Source organism: Caretta caretta, chromosome 3 (genome assembly GCF_965140235.1).
Source record: "Caretta caretta isolate rCarCar2 chromosome 3, rCarCar1.hap1, whole genome shotgun sequence".
NCBI lineage: Eukaryota > Metazoa > Chordata > Testudines > Cheloniidae > Caretta > Caretta caretta.
The window spans coordinates 206,933,791-206,952,281 of record NC_134208.1 but is presented as its reverse complement, the minus strand read 5'-3'; the positions used below and the strand labels follow the sequence as shown (position 1 = coordinate 206,952,281).

General features: G+C 38.3%; 1 protein-coding gene across 6 annotated transcripts in view; it reads right to left on the bottom strand.

The window, feature by feature from the left end:
* The window catches only part of KIZ (kizuna centrosomal protein), a 102,213-nt gene that overhangs the window by 18,305 nt on the left and 65,417 nt on the right, over window positions 1-18,491 (bottom strand). For 4 of the 6 annotated variants that reach the window (XM_048842430.2, XM_075127274.1, XM_048842428.2 and 1 more), the window contains 2 exons: window positions 11,184-11,349; window positions 10,061-10,126 (listed from right to left, as the gene is read on the bottom strand). In XM_048842430.2, the coding sequence (XP_048698387.2) occupies window positions 10,061-10,126; window positions 11,184-11,349 (232 nt within the window). Of the gene's footprint in view, window positions 1-10,060; window positions 10,127-11,183; window positions 11,350-16,494; window positions 16,550-18,491 lie in introns of those variants that run through there. The other 2 variants (XM_075127276.1, XM_048842427.2) reach the window with 2 other exon arrangements.

The window sequence follows — 18,491 nt, the reverse complement described above, 5'->3', positions numbered from 1 at the left end:
CAAAACATCGGTAACCAATGCAATGTAAAGGCACAAAATGTAAGATTTAGTGGCTATGTGGTCTGTTGAGAGAGCAAATCTTTAAGAACAGCCAGAAAGAGACTTAATTTTTGTTCCTTATAGAACTGTGGCTTAGTTCAACATTGTCCCTTGGAAAATAATCCAGTGTTGGCAATCACACTTCCCCAGTAAAACAGATCATATCTAAGGCTACATGTAAACTACTGCTAAGCATGTAGCGGTTACTATATTTTCCAGCATAATCATTGTCCTAATAGGTTTCTTATTCACTGTATTGTAAAACAGCTTGTGTACAGTAAAGCAAGCTTTGGGATAGTATGAAACACTACATAAAACCAAATTCTGTGCTATTCTCTTGGTCTAAAACTCTAATTCTAGTACGCTAATGATATCATGCTACAGAAATCCCTCACCTAAATTAACCTTATTAAATGCAAAAAGCTGTCCTAACATAACACTAGGCTGAACAGCATTCAAAAGTCAACAAAAACAAAATTTTTAAAAGAGCACTCAACCATATGTACCACAATGGTGCCTTTAATTATGTAATGGCATGCTTTTTCCTTAAACCATTAAATACAATATTTGTTTAGAGAGAGACTTAAATGTGTGAGCAGCTTAGGTAACATGCAACTACTAATTTAAAGAGTACCATTAAGCATACACACACACACACACACAGGGGGCAGAGTTAAGGTTGCACATTCACTTTTGCTTCTCCTGCCTTTTCAGTGCTTAATCGTACAACTTTAATACTTAATTACCATATGGCCAAAGATAACTTTTCACAAAAGAAAAATCTATGAAAGGGGAAAATAGGGAGGAAAACAGAGCATCTCCACAAGGAATTCTTACCAAATTGTTCTGTAAAGTGGGGGGGTGGAGAAGTGGGATATATGTTCTGTCCCCAACAGAATTCAAAGACTACTGATGCTTGGGGATTCCATGGAGGCCAGGGATCACTCCTCCATAGGCTCTGTGCTTCATGGGATCCCTGGAGCCCCCAGTCTGTCAGTGCCACACCAATGAAGCCACACTACCAGGACCTCCTCAACTGATAGCTTCCCCAAGACCCACTTTAAAGTGGAGGAGGGCTATGGAAGGTTAGGGCTATCCTATCCTTTCTGGTGTAACTATGGAGGCCCAGCTGGGGAACGAAGTACATATCCTCCAGCTGTACCTGTTCACTGCTTGCCACCTCCCCTTGTGCAGATTCCTGGTCCCACACAGAGCAGGGTGGTGGGAGACTCTGCTGCAGAAGTGGCTGACACCAATCCCCCTTAGACATGGGAAATGGAGATCCCCCAGGCAGACACTAGAGCAACATGATTAGAACCACAGGGAAAGAATAAACTGCCATAGCTTTTCAAAACCACCCACATACCCCCACCATCACCACCACTCCCCACAATAATCCCAAACACATGTAGCCCCTCACCGCAGCACACACCCCTCATTCACCGCCTGCACAAATCGACACAGTCTCTCAGCAAAACACACACACTCCCCAACCCTCACTCATACTTACCATAAAACTGTAAACTAGACCAGCAAAGCCAGGGTGTGTATGGGGGTCATCACTACTGTGCAATAATATTAACTAGAACTATACACAAACACAGGCAAATTGGGGGTGGACGGGCACAGTGGGAGAAATCAGTGGTATTTCAGCAAGCTGTGTCCACACACCAATCTCCACCCCCTTGGGGTACCCAAGTGAAAGGTCACTCACAATAGATCTTCTTCCGAACATGATTATCTTTCTCCTTTCTTGAATGCTTTGATCAATATCAGTTCGTAATCTTGATATCTAAATAGTCACCTTTAAAGTTAATCATCCCTTGAAATGAACACTATCAGAAACCACTAACAAACCTTACAGCTTTAGTTACCTTGTTAATTATTATAGATCATATATAATGAGCTATAATAATGTATATACTATTATAACTATTATTTATATTACAGTAGCACTTGGGGGATTGATTGGGCTTCCACTTTGCTAGGTGCTACACAAACACAAAATAAAAAACAGTTCCAGTTGTGCAACTTACGATCTAAATAACCTCCACCACCACAACTGATTGTGATGGTTACATTTTTGGTAGTCTCAAAAGCTTAGTCAAGGATTAAATTGCCACAAACTATTATCTACCCTAACCCTGGTAGAAGTGCGCTCCCCAGTGCGCCCAGCTGCTGTCTGTGCTGTTTTTTGGGGAGCACTTTTGAGTGTTGTCAATCCAGTACCCTTTTACAACCACTAAATTCCCCTAATATAAAGGCGGAGATAGAGAGATACAGAAGAGAGGCGCAAACACAGGGTGAGAATACTTCTGAAACTCTGATGGGAAATAGGTCCACAAATAAGAATCTTATGTGATACCTTCAAAGAAGCAAAGTTAGAGGAAAATAATTTCCCCTTTAAAAAAAAAAAACAACCACCATAATCACAGGATTCACTCTCTGGAGAATATAGAGCTGAAGGAAACCTCAGCATTAAAACACTGATAAAACACTTCAACAGTGTCCAAAAGCAGGCCAATACCCAACAAAGAAACCTGAAAGTATCTGTTTGGGTTTTTTATTTTAATGAAGAGAGATATAAGATACCTCTAATCATAACAAGAAGCATAAACTGACAAAGCTTAAAGGACATGCTCTCACAAAAGCAAAAACTTTCAAAGATTGGCCAATTCAAAAAATCCCAAGAGGAAAAAAAAAAAAAAAGACACTTGGGAGAAGACTTACAAGATCTAACAGGCATTTCTGCCTAGATGTCAAAACTAAGCTCAGACTTTCAGTGTTTCTCAAACATACGTAGGAAGAACCGCATGCCTTGTACCAAAACATCCCTGAGGCTAGCAGCCCAAATTTCTCTAGATAGCATGTGTGACCGGACCTTCCCACTGCAGGACTGTCAGAGCACAACAGTAAAAAAATGCAACTTGCAGTCATTTACACATGAACCTCCCCATAACAGTGATTCCTAATGAAATGATATCAAATGAAACAAAAAGTTGGGAAGACTTATTAAAGCCTTTATTAGTCCACTCCAATTGGAGCCCCCAGAACCTTTTAACTTCACGTTCAAAGAAGGACCTCACCAGGAAGGATGTGCAGGCATAGGAAAAAAGTTGGCAGTATGATTGGCTCATTAAAGGCAACGTGAAAAGCAAAAACAAAATTGGATTTGTGCCCTTTTATCTTCTTTAGGATGTATGAGGAAGGCCTAAAAAGTAGGTTTTTTGTTTTTTTTAAGATTTTTTTTCTGCCTATTCTTACATTAGACATTCAGGTTGTTTTTACTCTTCTTCTTCTTCTTCAGGAAGACAGTAAAGATACCTGGAGAACAGAAGGATTATGACATTCAAGATGCCAACAAGTAAAACCTGATGACTGGAATAAGGAAGTCATTTGTATTCAAACTCTTTATATCTTTGTTAATATCTATTTAACTCAAAGACCCAATCAACCCGTTGGGAGAGAAGCTATCTTAATTAAAGACTGGCCCTTCAATTAGGCGCCGAGTTGGCTCACGAGGCACAAACAAGACTTCCAAGCAGTCCTCCAACAAAATCAAGCACGACAGATTTAATATTCTTTATATTTCAAGCCTTGTAAATGCTTCATAAAGCAGCCTCCGCCCCCAAAAATACAAAGCTCATATTTGACACTCTAAGGTGAAAATCTTTAGGAAAGAAACTAGAATGAAGGATGAATCCATAACATCCACCAATTTATTCTTGTACAATCTTATATAACATGAATCAGTCACTACAGGTATGTCTACACTGCAATAAAAAACCTGCAGCACTGAGTCTTGGAGCCTGGCCACCTTGGGCTGCGTGGCTAAAAACTGCAGTGTAGACATTCCTGCTTGGGCTGGAGCCCAGGCTCTGACACCTGCCCCCATCACAGAGTTTTAGAGCCTGGGCTCCAACCTGAGCCAGAGCAACTACACTGCAATTTTTAGCCTCATGAGCCTGAGTCATCTGACCTGAGCCAGCTGCAGCCATGATGCAGGTCTTCTTAGATATCTCCTATTAGACCTGAAAGTTTACTCATTCTGGGCCAGACTGTGATTCGCTTGCTCATGCTGTATAGTACCTTATACCATAAGTAGTCCCTCTGAAGTCCAAGTGGAGTAAGGAGCTATTTAGTAGAAGGGTATTATAACATGGCCCTCTGTGAACTTAAGTCAAGGCTCTCAGGAAAATGACCTTCCATGTAAAAACCTTCAATTTTCTCCTTTCGAGAAGGGTTTAAAAAGTCCACTTCTACTATCATGGAGGGGCATGTGAATTGCTCACATCTTCTCCACAATGCAGGGTTTGCCACCCAGAGAGGCACTCTCTTTGGAGAGTTTGATTTCATGCAGCATCACGTCCTGACATATGCACACAGTTTTTCCAGGAGGAAAAGTAGGGTGAAGTGTGAGTCATCCATCATAACTAGGGCCCATCAGAGGCAGACAGCTTGAAGCTTCCTTCTGAAATGAAGGTTCCAGCAGACTACTGAGAATGGCTGACTGGCTAACTGCTGTGGAGCCCTTCGAAAACCATTTGCTTTACTTGTGCCTTGAGAAAGGGGACTTAGTCCGTTTTGGCTTCTGCTGCTGCTCTTGAGCCAGAGGACCTGAGAAAACAGTTGGAGGTAATGGGCAGCTCTGAATGCGGACATCTTCTTAGCAGGTGCCTTTTCCTTTCCTCATGGGAAAAGGATGAGGACATTCTGAGCCCAGAGAATACTGAGTGGTTTAGTTTATGTCCTTCTGAAAAGCAACCTTGACCTAATATCTCAAAGTTAAGTCCAAAGTAGACTGCAAACAGTTACAAAAGGATCTCTCAAAACTGGGTGACTAGACAACAAAATGGCAGATGAAATTCAATGTTGATAAATGAAAGTAATGCATATTGGTAAACAATCCCAACTCTACATACAAAAGGTTGGGGTCTTAATTAACTGTTACCACTCAAGAAAGAGATCTTGGAGTCCTCGTGGATAGTTCTCTGAAAAAATTCGCTCAATGTGCAGAAGCAGTCAAAGAAGTTAACCATGCTAGGAATCATTAGGAAAGGAATAGATAATAACACAGTAAATATCATAATGCCACTACATAAATCCATGATAGACCCAAACCTTGAATACTGTATGAAGTTCTGGTCACCCTCATCTCAAAAAAGATATATTAGAATTGGAAAAGGTACAGAGAAGGGCAACACAAATGATTAAGCATATGGAGATTAAAAAGACTGGGACTTTTTAGCTTGGAAAAGAGATGACTAAGGGGGGATATGATAGAGGTCTAAAAAAAATCATGAATGATGTGGACAAAGGGAATACGGAAATGTTCTTTACCCCTTCACATTACACAATAACCAGGGGACATCGAATGAAATTCTTAGGCAAGAAGTTTAAAACAAACAAAAGGAAGTACTACTTTACATGATGCACAGTCAACGTGTGGAACTTGTTGCCAGGGGATGCTATGAAGGCCAATGAGTTCAAAAAAGAATTAGCTAAGGTCCTGAAGGATAGGTCTATCAATGGCTATTAGCCAAGATGGTTAGGGACGGAACCCCATGCTCTGGGTGTCCCTAAGCCTCTGACTGCCAGATGCTGCGACTGGACGATGCGGGATGGATCACTTGATGATTGCCCTGTTCTGTTCATTCCCTCTGAAGCATCTGGCATTGGCCACTGTTGCAAAAGGATACTGGGCTAGATGGATCATTGGTCTGACCCACTATGGGTATTCTTATGTTCTAAAGGGAACGGAAGGCCCTCAAGGTTTTTCTGAATCTCTATTGCAAACATGAATACTTCTAAAAAAAAAAAAAAAAAAGAGTACCTGTGGCACCTTAGAGACATATTTGTTAGTCTCTAAGGTACCACAAGTACTCTTTTTCTTTTTGCGGATACAGACTAACACGGCTGCTACTCTGAAACCTATGAATACTTCTGGGCAGCTAATCCTGAGGAAGCAGCCAGCTCTCATAAGTAGTATAGGAAGGGGTGACAATTGTATCAGGGCCCCCAAAACATCTGTAATGTCTGTTATTTAACCCATCAGCCCTAAAGCTCAGTGTATACTAGGGGGGAAATGGAAGGGGGTGGGGCCCCAGCAAACATGGTGTACCAGGCCCAAAATTTTTCTTGATGGGTCTGGAAGCAGCTCTGACAAATATTGGTCACACCAAAGTATGATTTTACCTATTGCCAAGACAGATCAACATCCTTCCTAGCTTGATCTGCCGTTTGATCACACAGGCTTGGTAGTAGCTGCAGAATAGTAAACCTGATAAACAAATCCCATAATCAAACTCAAGGTTTTGGCACACTGCTGTGAGTTCAACTGGTCTTCCCATTGATACCAGCTACCTCAATCACAAATGTGTGTGTGGAATGGAAGACACAGCTGGAAGTGTCCTCAGATAAAGTATTTTTTTCCCTAATCAACAGGACAAGGGAAGGAGATGCAAGGTGCCTTTCAAAAGTTCTCCAGTAAAGTCATGAAGAATAGGATGGGAGGTCACAGCAATCCCATTCAAAGCGGGCTCCTCATCCAGGTACTAATCAGTCTTGGCACTTGAGGGTACCTGGACAGTACCTAAGTGAAGTCCATTTGTCTTAGTTAGCTTCTTTAAAAGTTGGTGGGGAAAAAAACCCCACGAGAGCAGAGTCACTTTTTTGCTGCTCTTTTGCTGTGGAGATAAAAACGGCTTCATCCATGTCCAAAGAGCACTCATTAACCTCAGAAACATAACCCTCCTCCCACTCTAATGATTCAGTTCATCCAAGCATCAACACCAGCTGCATAAAGACTCTCAGTCTCATGGTCCGAAGGGTCTTGGCATCAAGAATGACACTGCCTGAGTTGCTGAATCAACTTCTGTGCCCTGGCCAGCAATCTCTGATGGTGCTCTCATGGTATTGCGATGATACTATTATTTCTGAGATACTAAAACTATGGAACCTAAAAGACTTAACAGTTCACTCAACAAGCTATCATCAAGATTCCTTAACTTTGTCTCCAATTGCTACACCTTGCTGGAGAGAAGTATCCTGCAGTTCCAGTTTGGAGCTGGCAGGAGTTAAGAGCTTCTACAGTGATGCATTGGAAGGTGTCTGGCTCCCACATGGTACCTTCTGTATTTGGCACTTTCATGGAAGTGATGCCTCATGAACTGAGTCAAAGCTCAGCACCATCACCCTACCGTGGCAATGTGCTGATGGTATCAATGCATTTACACACTTTGGAGATCTCAGGTTCAATGTGGATATTTGAAGCGGATCTGCTGGTCCTATTGGGAAGTTAGGTCCAATTATTCAGCAGAACAGAACAACTGAGGCCTCTGTTTAGAAGATGAATCCTATGAAGCACTTTCAGGTTACCACTAGGGGAGGCTTAAGGTGCTCCATGTGAAAAAGGATTATCTCTGGGTAACAACTAGTACCCATAAACATCACGCTTGACTCCAAGACAGAGGATACAGCAGTCACACATCTTCCTGAAGCCACAGACACTCCTTCCCAGGTGGCAAGGGTGAAGAGAACATTCTGGAACAAAAGTAGAACAAGAGGAATAAAACAGAACTGCCCGGGAGTTTTGTCAGGTACCCATGAAGTTTCAACACAGACTTCATAAAAAACATGCTGAAGCCCCTCCAACTCAACATTGGCAGTAAAGGCAAAAAACCCATCAAGAGCTACAATGATTCCCCAAAGCCTCAAGTGCTTCTAAGGTCTCAAAACAACACCTTGTTGCAATGAATCCCCATTGGAAAAGGGTGCATTGAGTGTTCAAGACTGAGCTTAGATGCATTAAACTCAATATAAGTAGTACAGAAAAACTGTAACAAAGTATCAGAGACATGAACCATTTAAAAAAAAGTTAGTCTGAGCTCAAAAATTTTTCTCATAAAAACAGACTGAATATTCTAGTCCAGGCATCAAGTGGGCTAGGTGTTGCCACAAAGCCCGGAGTGTACAAGGACAAGCAGACAGACAAAACGTACAGGTACTTTATTAAAAAACTAACGGAAGGGTCAGGAAATCAACAAAGGCCAACTGAAACCTGCGGCAGATCATGGGCTGAAGATGTATCGCATCTGAAAGAAGTAACCTAGCTTTCAAATGGCATATCTCATGCTCTTAGAAAATGACAGAACACTAGTTGACGAAATCACCCCGGAACTGGCGTGGAAAGCAAGGTGTCAATCAGCATGAACTGATTGTAAAGCACAGGTGTCAATTTATTAAAATGATTTTTCCATTATTTTAGTAATTGAATATTGATTACTTAAAGCTTTTCAGTAGTTTCACAAAAGAGAGAAATAGTAATATTTGTTTTTGTTTAAGTTTGACACAATGAACATTTAATTAGAATAACGTAAGGGGCGGGGAGTTCTCTGCTTGCACAAAGAGGCACGTCCGCTTTTGCCTGCTCTTGCGGCACAGCAATCTAGTGTTTGACATACCCAGTGCCCCCTGGAGTGCTGGATGCTAGCAATTTGACTCCCCACTTGGGTCAATTGTATGCAAGACTGGACCCCAAATCAAGAGAGTCTTTTAAATAGGATGGTACTTAGAAGGCACCTTTAAGTTAGAGGAATCTATTGTACAACATCTCTTTCAGACCTCACAAAGAATGTACCTTAAAATGAAAAGAAATCGAAAAGTAAACTGAAAGGCTCTTTAACTACTAAGATGCAAATTCAGGATTCTGTGCTCTCCTCAAGGAGTTGATGTAATTACATAGAGAAGATGAGCATTCTTTACACTGGTCTATGTGTTAGTAATATCATCCACTCTTTGCAGGAGAAACAGTGAACTCAGAACTTGTATCCTAGTAGGTTTAACTAATCACCCACCCACGTTTTCAAAGTGCATTTGTCATTTTGAGGCTACACATTAATTCTGTTAAAGTTTTAGGTTCCTAAACTGTATTTTGTTTTTTCCTCTCTAAAATTCAGTTCAGTTATTCTGTTAAAAAACAAACCCATGTTTGGATACAGGAGAGGAAAAACACCACACAAAGCCAGTAAACTTAGGTATTTTTCCCCTCTCCAAAGTGGAAAAAGGTCAAAGTTATGTCTTTAATTTGTTTGTTTAATAAAGGGAAACCACTCTTAGGGTGAAACCCTGGAATACAAGGAGTAAGTCTTTATATTTGAGCTATAAAACAGGGTTCACAAAAGAAATATTAAAAAATCTCCTCAGAAGCATTATTCTCCTGTTCTTATATTTTTAAAAAAAAAACAAGCCAGAAAACCAACAAATATTGTATATGCACATGTATGCCTCATCACCTCCATATGATTGTATACACCTGCATAAATACAGAGCCACACACTTGAATTTATAATGAAGTAGACCACACTTTATAAAATAAGGTAATACATTTAGACAGATTACAAATCCAGAGTTCTGTCCTGGATACTAGAATATGCTATTGATACCTTAACACTAAAAAGGTAATGATATTTTTCAAATTCCATCTAAACAAGCATCATACATCTGCTACAGGGAGATCTTAGCACGTCTTGATAAACCTTATTGATAAAATGTTTAAATTACCAGACAGCCTTTATAACAGAGGCACAAGCAGAGTTTCCTGTCTAGCATAGTTTTTTCTGCTCTTATTCTAATGATACCCACGTTCAATTACTACAGAAAAGAAAAGAATCAAATCAGAAACATCTGTAGTTTGCCATATAATTACTGGATCTTCCCCATGGAGACTGACCTTTGTAACACCGATACTAAGACCTCAAAGGCTAAATGACAGAGGATATTCACATGGTTTAAATGTATAACATGATTACAAGGAATTAAATAGGCACTGTTATTTTTCCATCTTGGTTTATGTTAACATAAGCGTGTACTCTATGATCTTACGTTTAATCTCTGTGCTCAGTATGTACTAACAGAATTTACTCACTATTAGTGGATGCACAAACCACTGAAATGCAATGTTTTGATTATATAATAAAGTTGAATACTGTATTTGAGGCTATTATGCAGCCATTACTTTTACCTGTAATAGGGATCTTTTCTGCCAAGCTTTCTTCCTTGCTCTCATCTTCACACCAGCTTGTGACTTCTGTGTGTGAACACACAATAATGAAAACACATTTCAAAGCCACAATGATCAGACTGGTTTGTTCTTTTAAGCCCTATTCCCTTTAATTTTTCACATTTGTTATCTCTTATTTATTGATCTAAATTGTCCATTACGGTTCTTAAAAGAGGAGCCTACTGTGAACTTTAGCCAAATATGATGCTACTGTGCCTCTGTGTAGCTTCCAGAGAAAGCAGCGAGCTAACCAAATATCTTAAATAATGTATGTCCTGATGAGATTTTTTTTAAAAACCAACAACAATATCCAAAACCTATAAACACTACAGTCTTGCCCAATAGTCCAAGAGCAATAGTACACATCACACTGGAAAATTAAATAGTTTAAATCTCCTCCAAGGGTCAAACTGGAATGAATTTAGGAGATCTAAATCAGTTTGTTTATGTTTGCTGTGTAAAGAGGACTGCATCCTAATTGCCTGTCGCTTTTAGTTTTTCATGTAAGGAATGCTCTGAAAGCATACCAAGGAAGTTACCATATTTTAGTCATTGCAAGAGACTACATTATATTACTTTTCTTTAGCTAAAGATATTAACTAGACTTTTATAAACATATTCAGTTCATAACTTCGAAAATGCAATGCAGCTTTTCTTGGCATGGATAGGAAAATGGAAGGGGGAAAAAAAATAAAAAGCTATTCCACAATCTGGGTTTATAAGTAAACAATACTTACCTAATTTTGATATGGCTAAATCTGTTTTATAAATGGTAGCCGGAGCTCAACACAGGGCTTACATTTCTAATTTACATTTAAAAAAGAAAAATAGAAATCTAATCATTATAGAATGTTCATTTAAAATAAGTGAACAGAAATAATAATTACTCCTAGTGGACATTTGAGAACGTTGTATTACCCCAAGGTAAAGACAAAAAAGAAATTTGTTAATTCATCAGAACTGCAGTAATATACACAGTTTTCTACAGACTTTGATATTATATTTTATAAATATACCTTGATACACTGAGAATGACAATAACTTTGAATGCATTTGTTTTTGTGGATCTTTTAACGTTAGTTACCTTGTTCCCTTGTACCAATGCTGTCAAGCCATTGAGCGTGTCGTGTGTGCTTTATTTCACCATTGTCATTCAGAATTGATGGCAAACGGTAAGGTGATTCATTACTATGAATAGATGACCTATCACCACGCACTTCCGGAAGGATCTCTCTCAATAACAGAGTAACCTACAGCATTTAAAATAAATAAAGTAAATAAATACATAAAAATAACTGCAGCACGCGATTATCCATGGCCTCAGAACTACATTCTTTTTCAACATAAATGTAGGTTAATCTTTACTTAACAATCTAATCTGTTACCAAGATATTTATTGTTAGATATTAAATTATCTCTAAGTTAAATTGTTGTTACTGTATTTCATAGTTTAATTTAATTCCTAACACAAACTTACAAAGACTTTTTTTTTTTTAACACATTTTTACATTTTCCAGAAATCATCAGTGTTCTCTCATTGATGAGTTACCCACCAAGGAAAGAAAATACAGTGTGCCACCACCTATGCTAGGCCAGAAACATTGTTACAATATTTTTAAATTTGTTCAGACTAACTGGGCTTCGAAGCATTTTTCCTCATCCACTTTGGCCACGCAGGCCATGCCTGGAGTTCACCTAAATTTGTTTAAACCACAAGTAAAATAAGTTTAGGTAAAACTATACCTAACCCAACGTGCTTGGGGCTGAAGGACCTGAGCCAAAGCCCACGGAAGTCAATGGGAGTCTTTCTACTTATTTAAATGGCCTTTGGATCAGGCTCTAAACGTACGGTATTATTGATTGTCCCCAGACAGTTTATTCGGTCTTGTGTACTCATATGCATTTCAGCAGCATCATTCATACCTCTATAGTTAAGGATGTATTAGCTTTCTTTTTTGCCTTTTCTATCTTTAATTAAAACCTACATTTTCCCAGAAGGCTATAATTGCTATAAAGCATAGCTCCAAACTAAAAGCAGCTAGCAAAGTTCTAGAAACAAGTTTAGCACTTTCTCAAAAAAATAAGTTATTTCTGAGCATTTAAAGCTTTTTAAAATAGAAATGACATATTTTTAATTTTTGGTTGTAGAACTCAAAAATGGATTTTATCCAAAACTTAAAATCAAGTACACAACACAATATTATATTTTATATATATATATATATATATACACACACACACACCCCCAAGCAAATGACAGTTTAAAAGAAGTATTTTCAAATGAACCTTTTATCAATATACAGCATTGTTTCCATTTTTTTTACTTCCACCAACTGTTAAGGATTTTTATTATATAGTGTGCAAATTAGGGGTCTGATTCTGCAAATCTTACTAGATTCAAGCTCTAATTATCTAATGGTTCAATAAATGAGGCAGCCTCCAAGGATCTGGACTGATGTCTCACGGAAATAATCCTAGATTTTGTGACTTTCTTTATATGTTTACCTGTGAGAATGGAATGGCTCCAACTGGAATCATTCAGGTCCCATAGGTAAATATTACTCATTTGCTTTTTTTCTTAATCCGCTATTTACCCAAGAGACCACAATGGCTCTTTCTGAGTTGTAAGCAAATAACTTTCAGTGAAGGTTTTGTTTTGTTTTTCAAATTGACCTCATGCACAGGATTTCAATACATGAAAACAACAAAAGCACATCAACAAAAATCAGGGAAATTCTAAGCAATTGCTTTTTGTTAATGTTAAAAATAAATTAGGTTATATAGCCAGGGTCACAAAATATTTTTATTATTGAAAAGACAGACTTATTTCCAATTGAGAGTACATCACAATGCAAATCTAATGTAGTATATCAGAAGCAATTCAACGGACATAACAAAGGTTCTACTCCTAATATATTTTATGCTGTTACTGATGGACATGTGCACCATCACAAATTCTAGGCCAGAAAGGGACCACGGTGATCAGCTAATCTGACCTGTATAACACAGGCCATAGAACTTCCTCAAAATAATTCCTAGATCTTAATATTTAGAAAAACATCCAATCTTGATTTTAAAATGGTCAGTGATGGAGAATCCACCATGACCCTTGGTAAATTATTCCAATGGTTAATTACTCTCACTGTTTAAAAATAAATACATTAAAAAAAAAAGTATGCCTTATATCTGGTCTGAATTTGTCTACTTCAACTTCCAGCCATTGGACCAAGTTGTATCTTTCTCTGCTAGATTGAAGAGCCCATTATTAAATATTTATTCCCCATGTAAATATGTATAGACTAATCAAGTCACCTCTTAACCTTCTTTGTTAAGCTTAGTAATATTGAGCTCTTTATCCCTTCTCACCCTGCCTCCCTCCCCCCACCGCCAATCTTTTTCAGAGTCATTGCTTTCAGGGATAGAGTCTCCCATCACAGAAGTATGGTAGGTTCTTTGTGCCTAGATATATACATTTAGCCATAGGAAAACGTATATTGTTTGCTTGTGCCCAGTTTATCAAATAATCCAGATCAATCTGTATCAGCGACAGGTCCTCTTTTTATTTACCACTCCCCCAATTTTTGCGTCATCTGAAAGTTTTAATCAGTGATGATTTTATGTTTTGTTCCAGGACACTAAAAAATATTAAATACTGCAGGGCCAAGAACCAATCCCTGTGGGACTCTATTAGAAACACTCACTGAATGATGATTCCCCATTTACAATCACATTTTGAGACCTCTGAGCCACAATTTAATGTGTGCCATGTTAATTTTAGATCTTTCTAGTTTTTTAAAGTCAAAATGTCCTGAGTACCAAATCAAAAGTATATTACAACACCTTAATCTTCATCAACCACACTTGTAATCTCATTAAAAAAACAAATATCAAATTTGACAAAATTTATCTGCCATAAACTCATGTTGGTTGGGCATTAATTATATTAACCTCCTTTAATTCGTTATTAATTGAGTCCCGTATCAGCCACTCCATTATCTTGCCCCAGTTAGATGTCAGACTAACAGGCCTATAAATTAACTACATCATCCTGTTAACCCTTTTTAAATATTGGCACAACACTAGCTTTCCTCTGGAAACTTCCACATTCGTCCAAGACTTATTGAAAATCAACGTTAATGCTTCAGTGAGCTCCTTAGTCAGCTCTTTTAAAACTCCTGGATGCAAGTTATCTGGACTTGCTGATTTAAAAACATTTGTTTTAGCAGCAGCTGCTGCTTAACATATTCCTGAGATAGTAGACAAATGGAAAGAGTGTTATCATATGATAGAACTATGTCATCTATTTTTTCCTCAAATGCATAACAAATATGTTTTGAACACATCAGCCTTTTCTGCATTACTATTAATCATTCTATCCTTTCCATTTAGTAATGGACGACTACCATTCTTAGATTCTCTTTGTTCCCAATATATATTTCTAAAAATTCCTTCTTATTGTCCTTAACTCAACTGGGCATAGATTTCTCATGCCCTTTTACTTCTCTTATCAATTTCCTATAATTGCTAACTACTTATTTATATTCAATTCCCCCTTTCTTCCATATGTTAATATTATATAATTATTTTTTGTAGCTGCCTTCATTTCCCCTTTAAACCAGGTTGGGGTTTTTTTTTTGTTTTTTGTTTTTTTTTTTTCACACACTAATATGGCCTTCTTCCTTCACTGTGACTTTTTGTGCCTCTAGTGAAGTATTGTTAAACCATTCCCAATTATCATTCACAGGTAATAAATGGAAACTAAGTATTACATTTAGGGATCCAGATAAAATGGGGTGGCTTCACATCAGACATCCCACAATGAAATCCCAGAAAGTACAAGGGGTGATGTCTGGACCAGCAGGAACCAAACTCTCACACCCTTATTAGGGTCTCCAGCATGTCTGGAGAGAGGCCTTCTTAACCAAAGTCTGGTAGGATCTACATCAGGCTAAAAAGATGGCCCATGTTCTAAAATAAGCTGCATTGGTCCTATATTTACTGGAGTGTAACTGAGCATGAAGAACTCGATCAGAAATACTTTCTGAAAGTTCCTTTCATAAGTCAGACCCTGAAGTTTCAAGGTCAAGATGCCCTCCCCACCAAAAGAAAAAGACAGGGAGAGTCCCATCCGAGGAAACACCCTACAACTAGCCCTAAAGCCACAAAAGGAGCATCAGGTATTCTCAAAGTATCTGGCAATGAAAGAGGAAACATCCATGGGAGGGGATGGGAAGAGGGGGGAAGAGAAAGAAATGGATGGTAAGACATGGGGGGCAAGGGGAGAGTGAGAAGAGAGAAAGGAAGCAAGCCGGGCAACACTACAGTCAGGAAGGAAGAGGGAGACTCCACAGCTTTTTGAGTGGAGACCACCACATGGAGGGACTGGACAAAGGTAACCTAGGGTTGGGGAAAGAGAAGAGAATATGCCAAAACAGAAGGTCACGTCATCTGCCTTCTGAAGATGCTAGAAGGGAAATTAGGTTGACTGGTCACAGCCAAACACTTCTGAGACCATCAGGCTTGTTGAATGAGGAACTGGCTGATTGTGTGATGGAGGTTTACAGAGACTGATGGGAATCTCCTTAGGTTCAGGATGCTTATTTAAAGCATTCCCAACTCTGCCCATGGGGTTCCTCCACAAGTGGATTTATGTGCACGTTTGGAACGCTGATAGGGCTTTGCATACTCTTGGATGTTTTAGCAATGCTGTGACAAAATATCACAGTGTAATACATGGAGCCAGCAATGTATGGTTTGGTGGAATCGTCATCTGTCAGTACAGTAAATCTTCAAAAATGGCCTGAAAACTGTATTAATCTTAAAGTGCTAATAATTAAGAACCCTAAGTGCACATAATGGACAAAATAATTAAATCACAACTCCACCTGGCCTCTTTTTGTCCATTTGTGGGTTCTGAGTGCAAATATTTGACTTTTTTCAACACACAGGTATTTGTACTTCAAAATGCAGATGCATGTGTAGAGGCAGAATAAACATTTAGCATAAAATGTGTTCTATTCTAAAGAATTTAATAGCAGGTAGTTTAAACATTTCCAGGAATCCAACGAGCTTTAATGTATGTGTTTTATTTAATGAGCTGTGTGCCTTTGTATTTTATCCTTATTTATATAGGCTACTTCATGGAAGCCTATTGTCCTGAGCAATTTCCTTGTAAGTAAGAGGTTTCCAAGGTAAATCTATCCTGAAGATAAATTCCCTTGAGAATGTATCCTGATTAGTAGATCTAATACAAAAATAAATGCATGCACACATGGGTACCAGTGTAACACAACAGCAAACAGATTATAGTGCATATGCTGAGCAATAAAGTGCTTATGTTACTGAACTCCAGATATAAATCCTGTTTTCTTTACTATCTTTATTCAAATTCTCACCTGATTGTCATCATACATTCAATGTTCTAGCCTCATTGCAATCTCTTCCCCATTGCTATAACCAAAGATAAAATGTATAAGGGTAGCTCCACAAATATTGTAAATATATTTACTATCAGTTCAAAGATACATCCCTTGACTGGGTCTCTTGCTCAGGAAAAGTGCATTGGCTTTCAGACTTGCAAACTATTTACCCATATTTCTTTTAAAAGTACAATTACTTTGACTACAATTTAAAATAAAGATCCAATGTACCAAAATATTATACATTGTTGTTTGGGCCATGATTTTACTGAAACATTAAAAAAAATATAAAATCAGTTACCTCTGGAAACTGCTTAAATGAGGGGGGGAAAAACAAGATTTGTAAATTATTTGTTCAGTTTATTTTTTGAGCTGTGAACGATCTATAAAAAAAAGTAGATTAAAAAATCTAAATCTGATTAACCGTTCATAACATATCTGCTCTCTGTGATGTGCAAAGGGCTGATTTTTGATTATGGATTCATGCAAAGAAGTCTTGTTACAAACTCATAATTTAAAGGTAGAAAAGAGCGATACCCTGGATGACAATAATGATCCATCTCCTCTTGAGGAAACAGTACGGTTTAGCAGATAGGGCACAGGTCTAGGAGTCAGGAGACCTGGGTTCTGTTCCTTGATCTGACACTAGCCTGCTGTGGATGCTTAGGCAAGTCACTTTGTGTTCATTTCCCCATCTGTAAAGTGGGGATAATGATTCTCACCTTCTTCTGTAACGAGCTTTCTAATCAACAATTCAAAGCATTACATAACAGCTATGTATAAATTTTAAAAAGTCACCACAACATACAGACAAATGCCTCTGTGTCCTTGCCAGCAAGTACAGAAATCCTCAGTCACAGATGGAACCATCAGTGCTCTGCTGCACAGAGTGAAAACCACAAAGGGTCTGAAAGTAACTACACTTTCCCTGCAGAGGGTGTGCAAGAGCCCCAACTATTACTATGGTTCTTGGGCTCAGTGACAGCCCAGCTGCCGCACAGCTAGTTCAATCCAAGCTGCCAGGCTGGGGGGGGGGGGGGGGGAGATTCTATTCTTCTATCCCCTTACGGCCTCTGTGCAAAGCCCATTTACTCGAGATTTGTGGTAGGATTGGTGGGGGCGGTATCTGGTCCATCAAACTGCCAGCTCTTTTTACAGGGAGCTGGTTTATAACCATATATATTAAAGTTTTAAAAGTGTACACAATGGCCTTGTTTGTAAAATTGTCCATATAAATTTAGTATACCAAACATTACAATACTATTTTAAGAAACAAAAAAAGCTATCACTCATGATGAAAAGCTATTAATCTAGAGAGACTGATGGACAGAGAACAATGAGATACAATGGGCTTGTGATTATTTTTTTTCCTGGTTTCACTATAGCACATCTATCTAATTTAAAATATGGATTTTGTGAGGCCAGGGAATACTGATGCCTTACTGAAAATCTTGAAGAAATTCTTTAAAATGCTTTATTCCATGAAGAAAATAAATGGAGACCCCTCTTTCTTCTCCCCAACCACCCTTCAACTATCTCAGAGTCTGATTAAGAATGGCAATTTTTTTCTGACATTCTCGGGGTTTTTTTAATAAAAGAAAAATGTCAGATAGGGTTAGTGACTTATGTTTGTTTGTTTTTTCCTCCAGTATGATTTACTATGTAGATATTGCCACTGATTTACACATTATATATTTTTCTTCTGGTGAGATTACAAACAAATGCATACACATTTATGAATAGATAGTACATGGAACAAGATAAAGGTCCTGAGAACACAACAGTAAGTGGTTATATAATTTGGCATTTCTTGATTCTTGCAACTTTAAAGTATTTATTTTTTGGTATGGAATTTCCTGGTGTCGCTTTTTCAAATGAAAAAAGAATAAGACAAAAACATGATAGCTGATAAAGCTGCAGCTGCCTTGGGGCTTGTCTAAATAATTTTTACACTACCTGAACCATAATGGTTT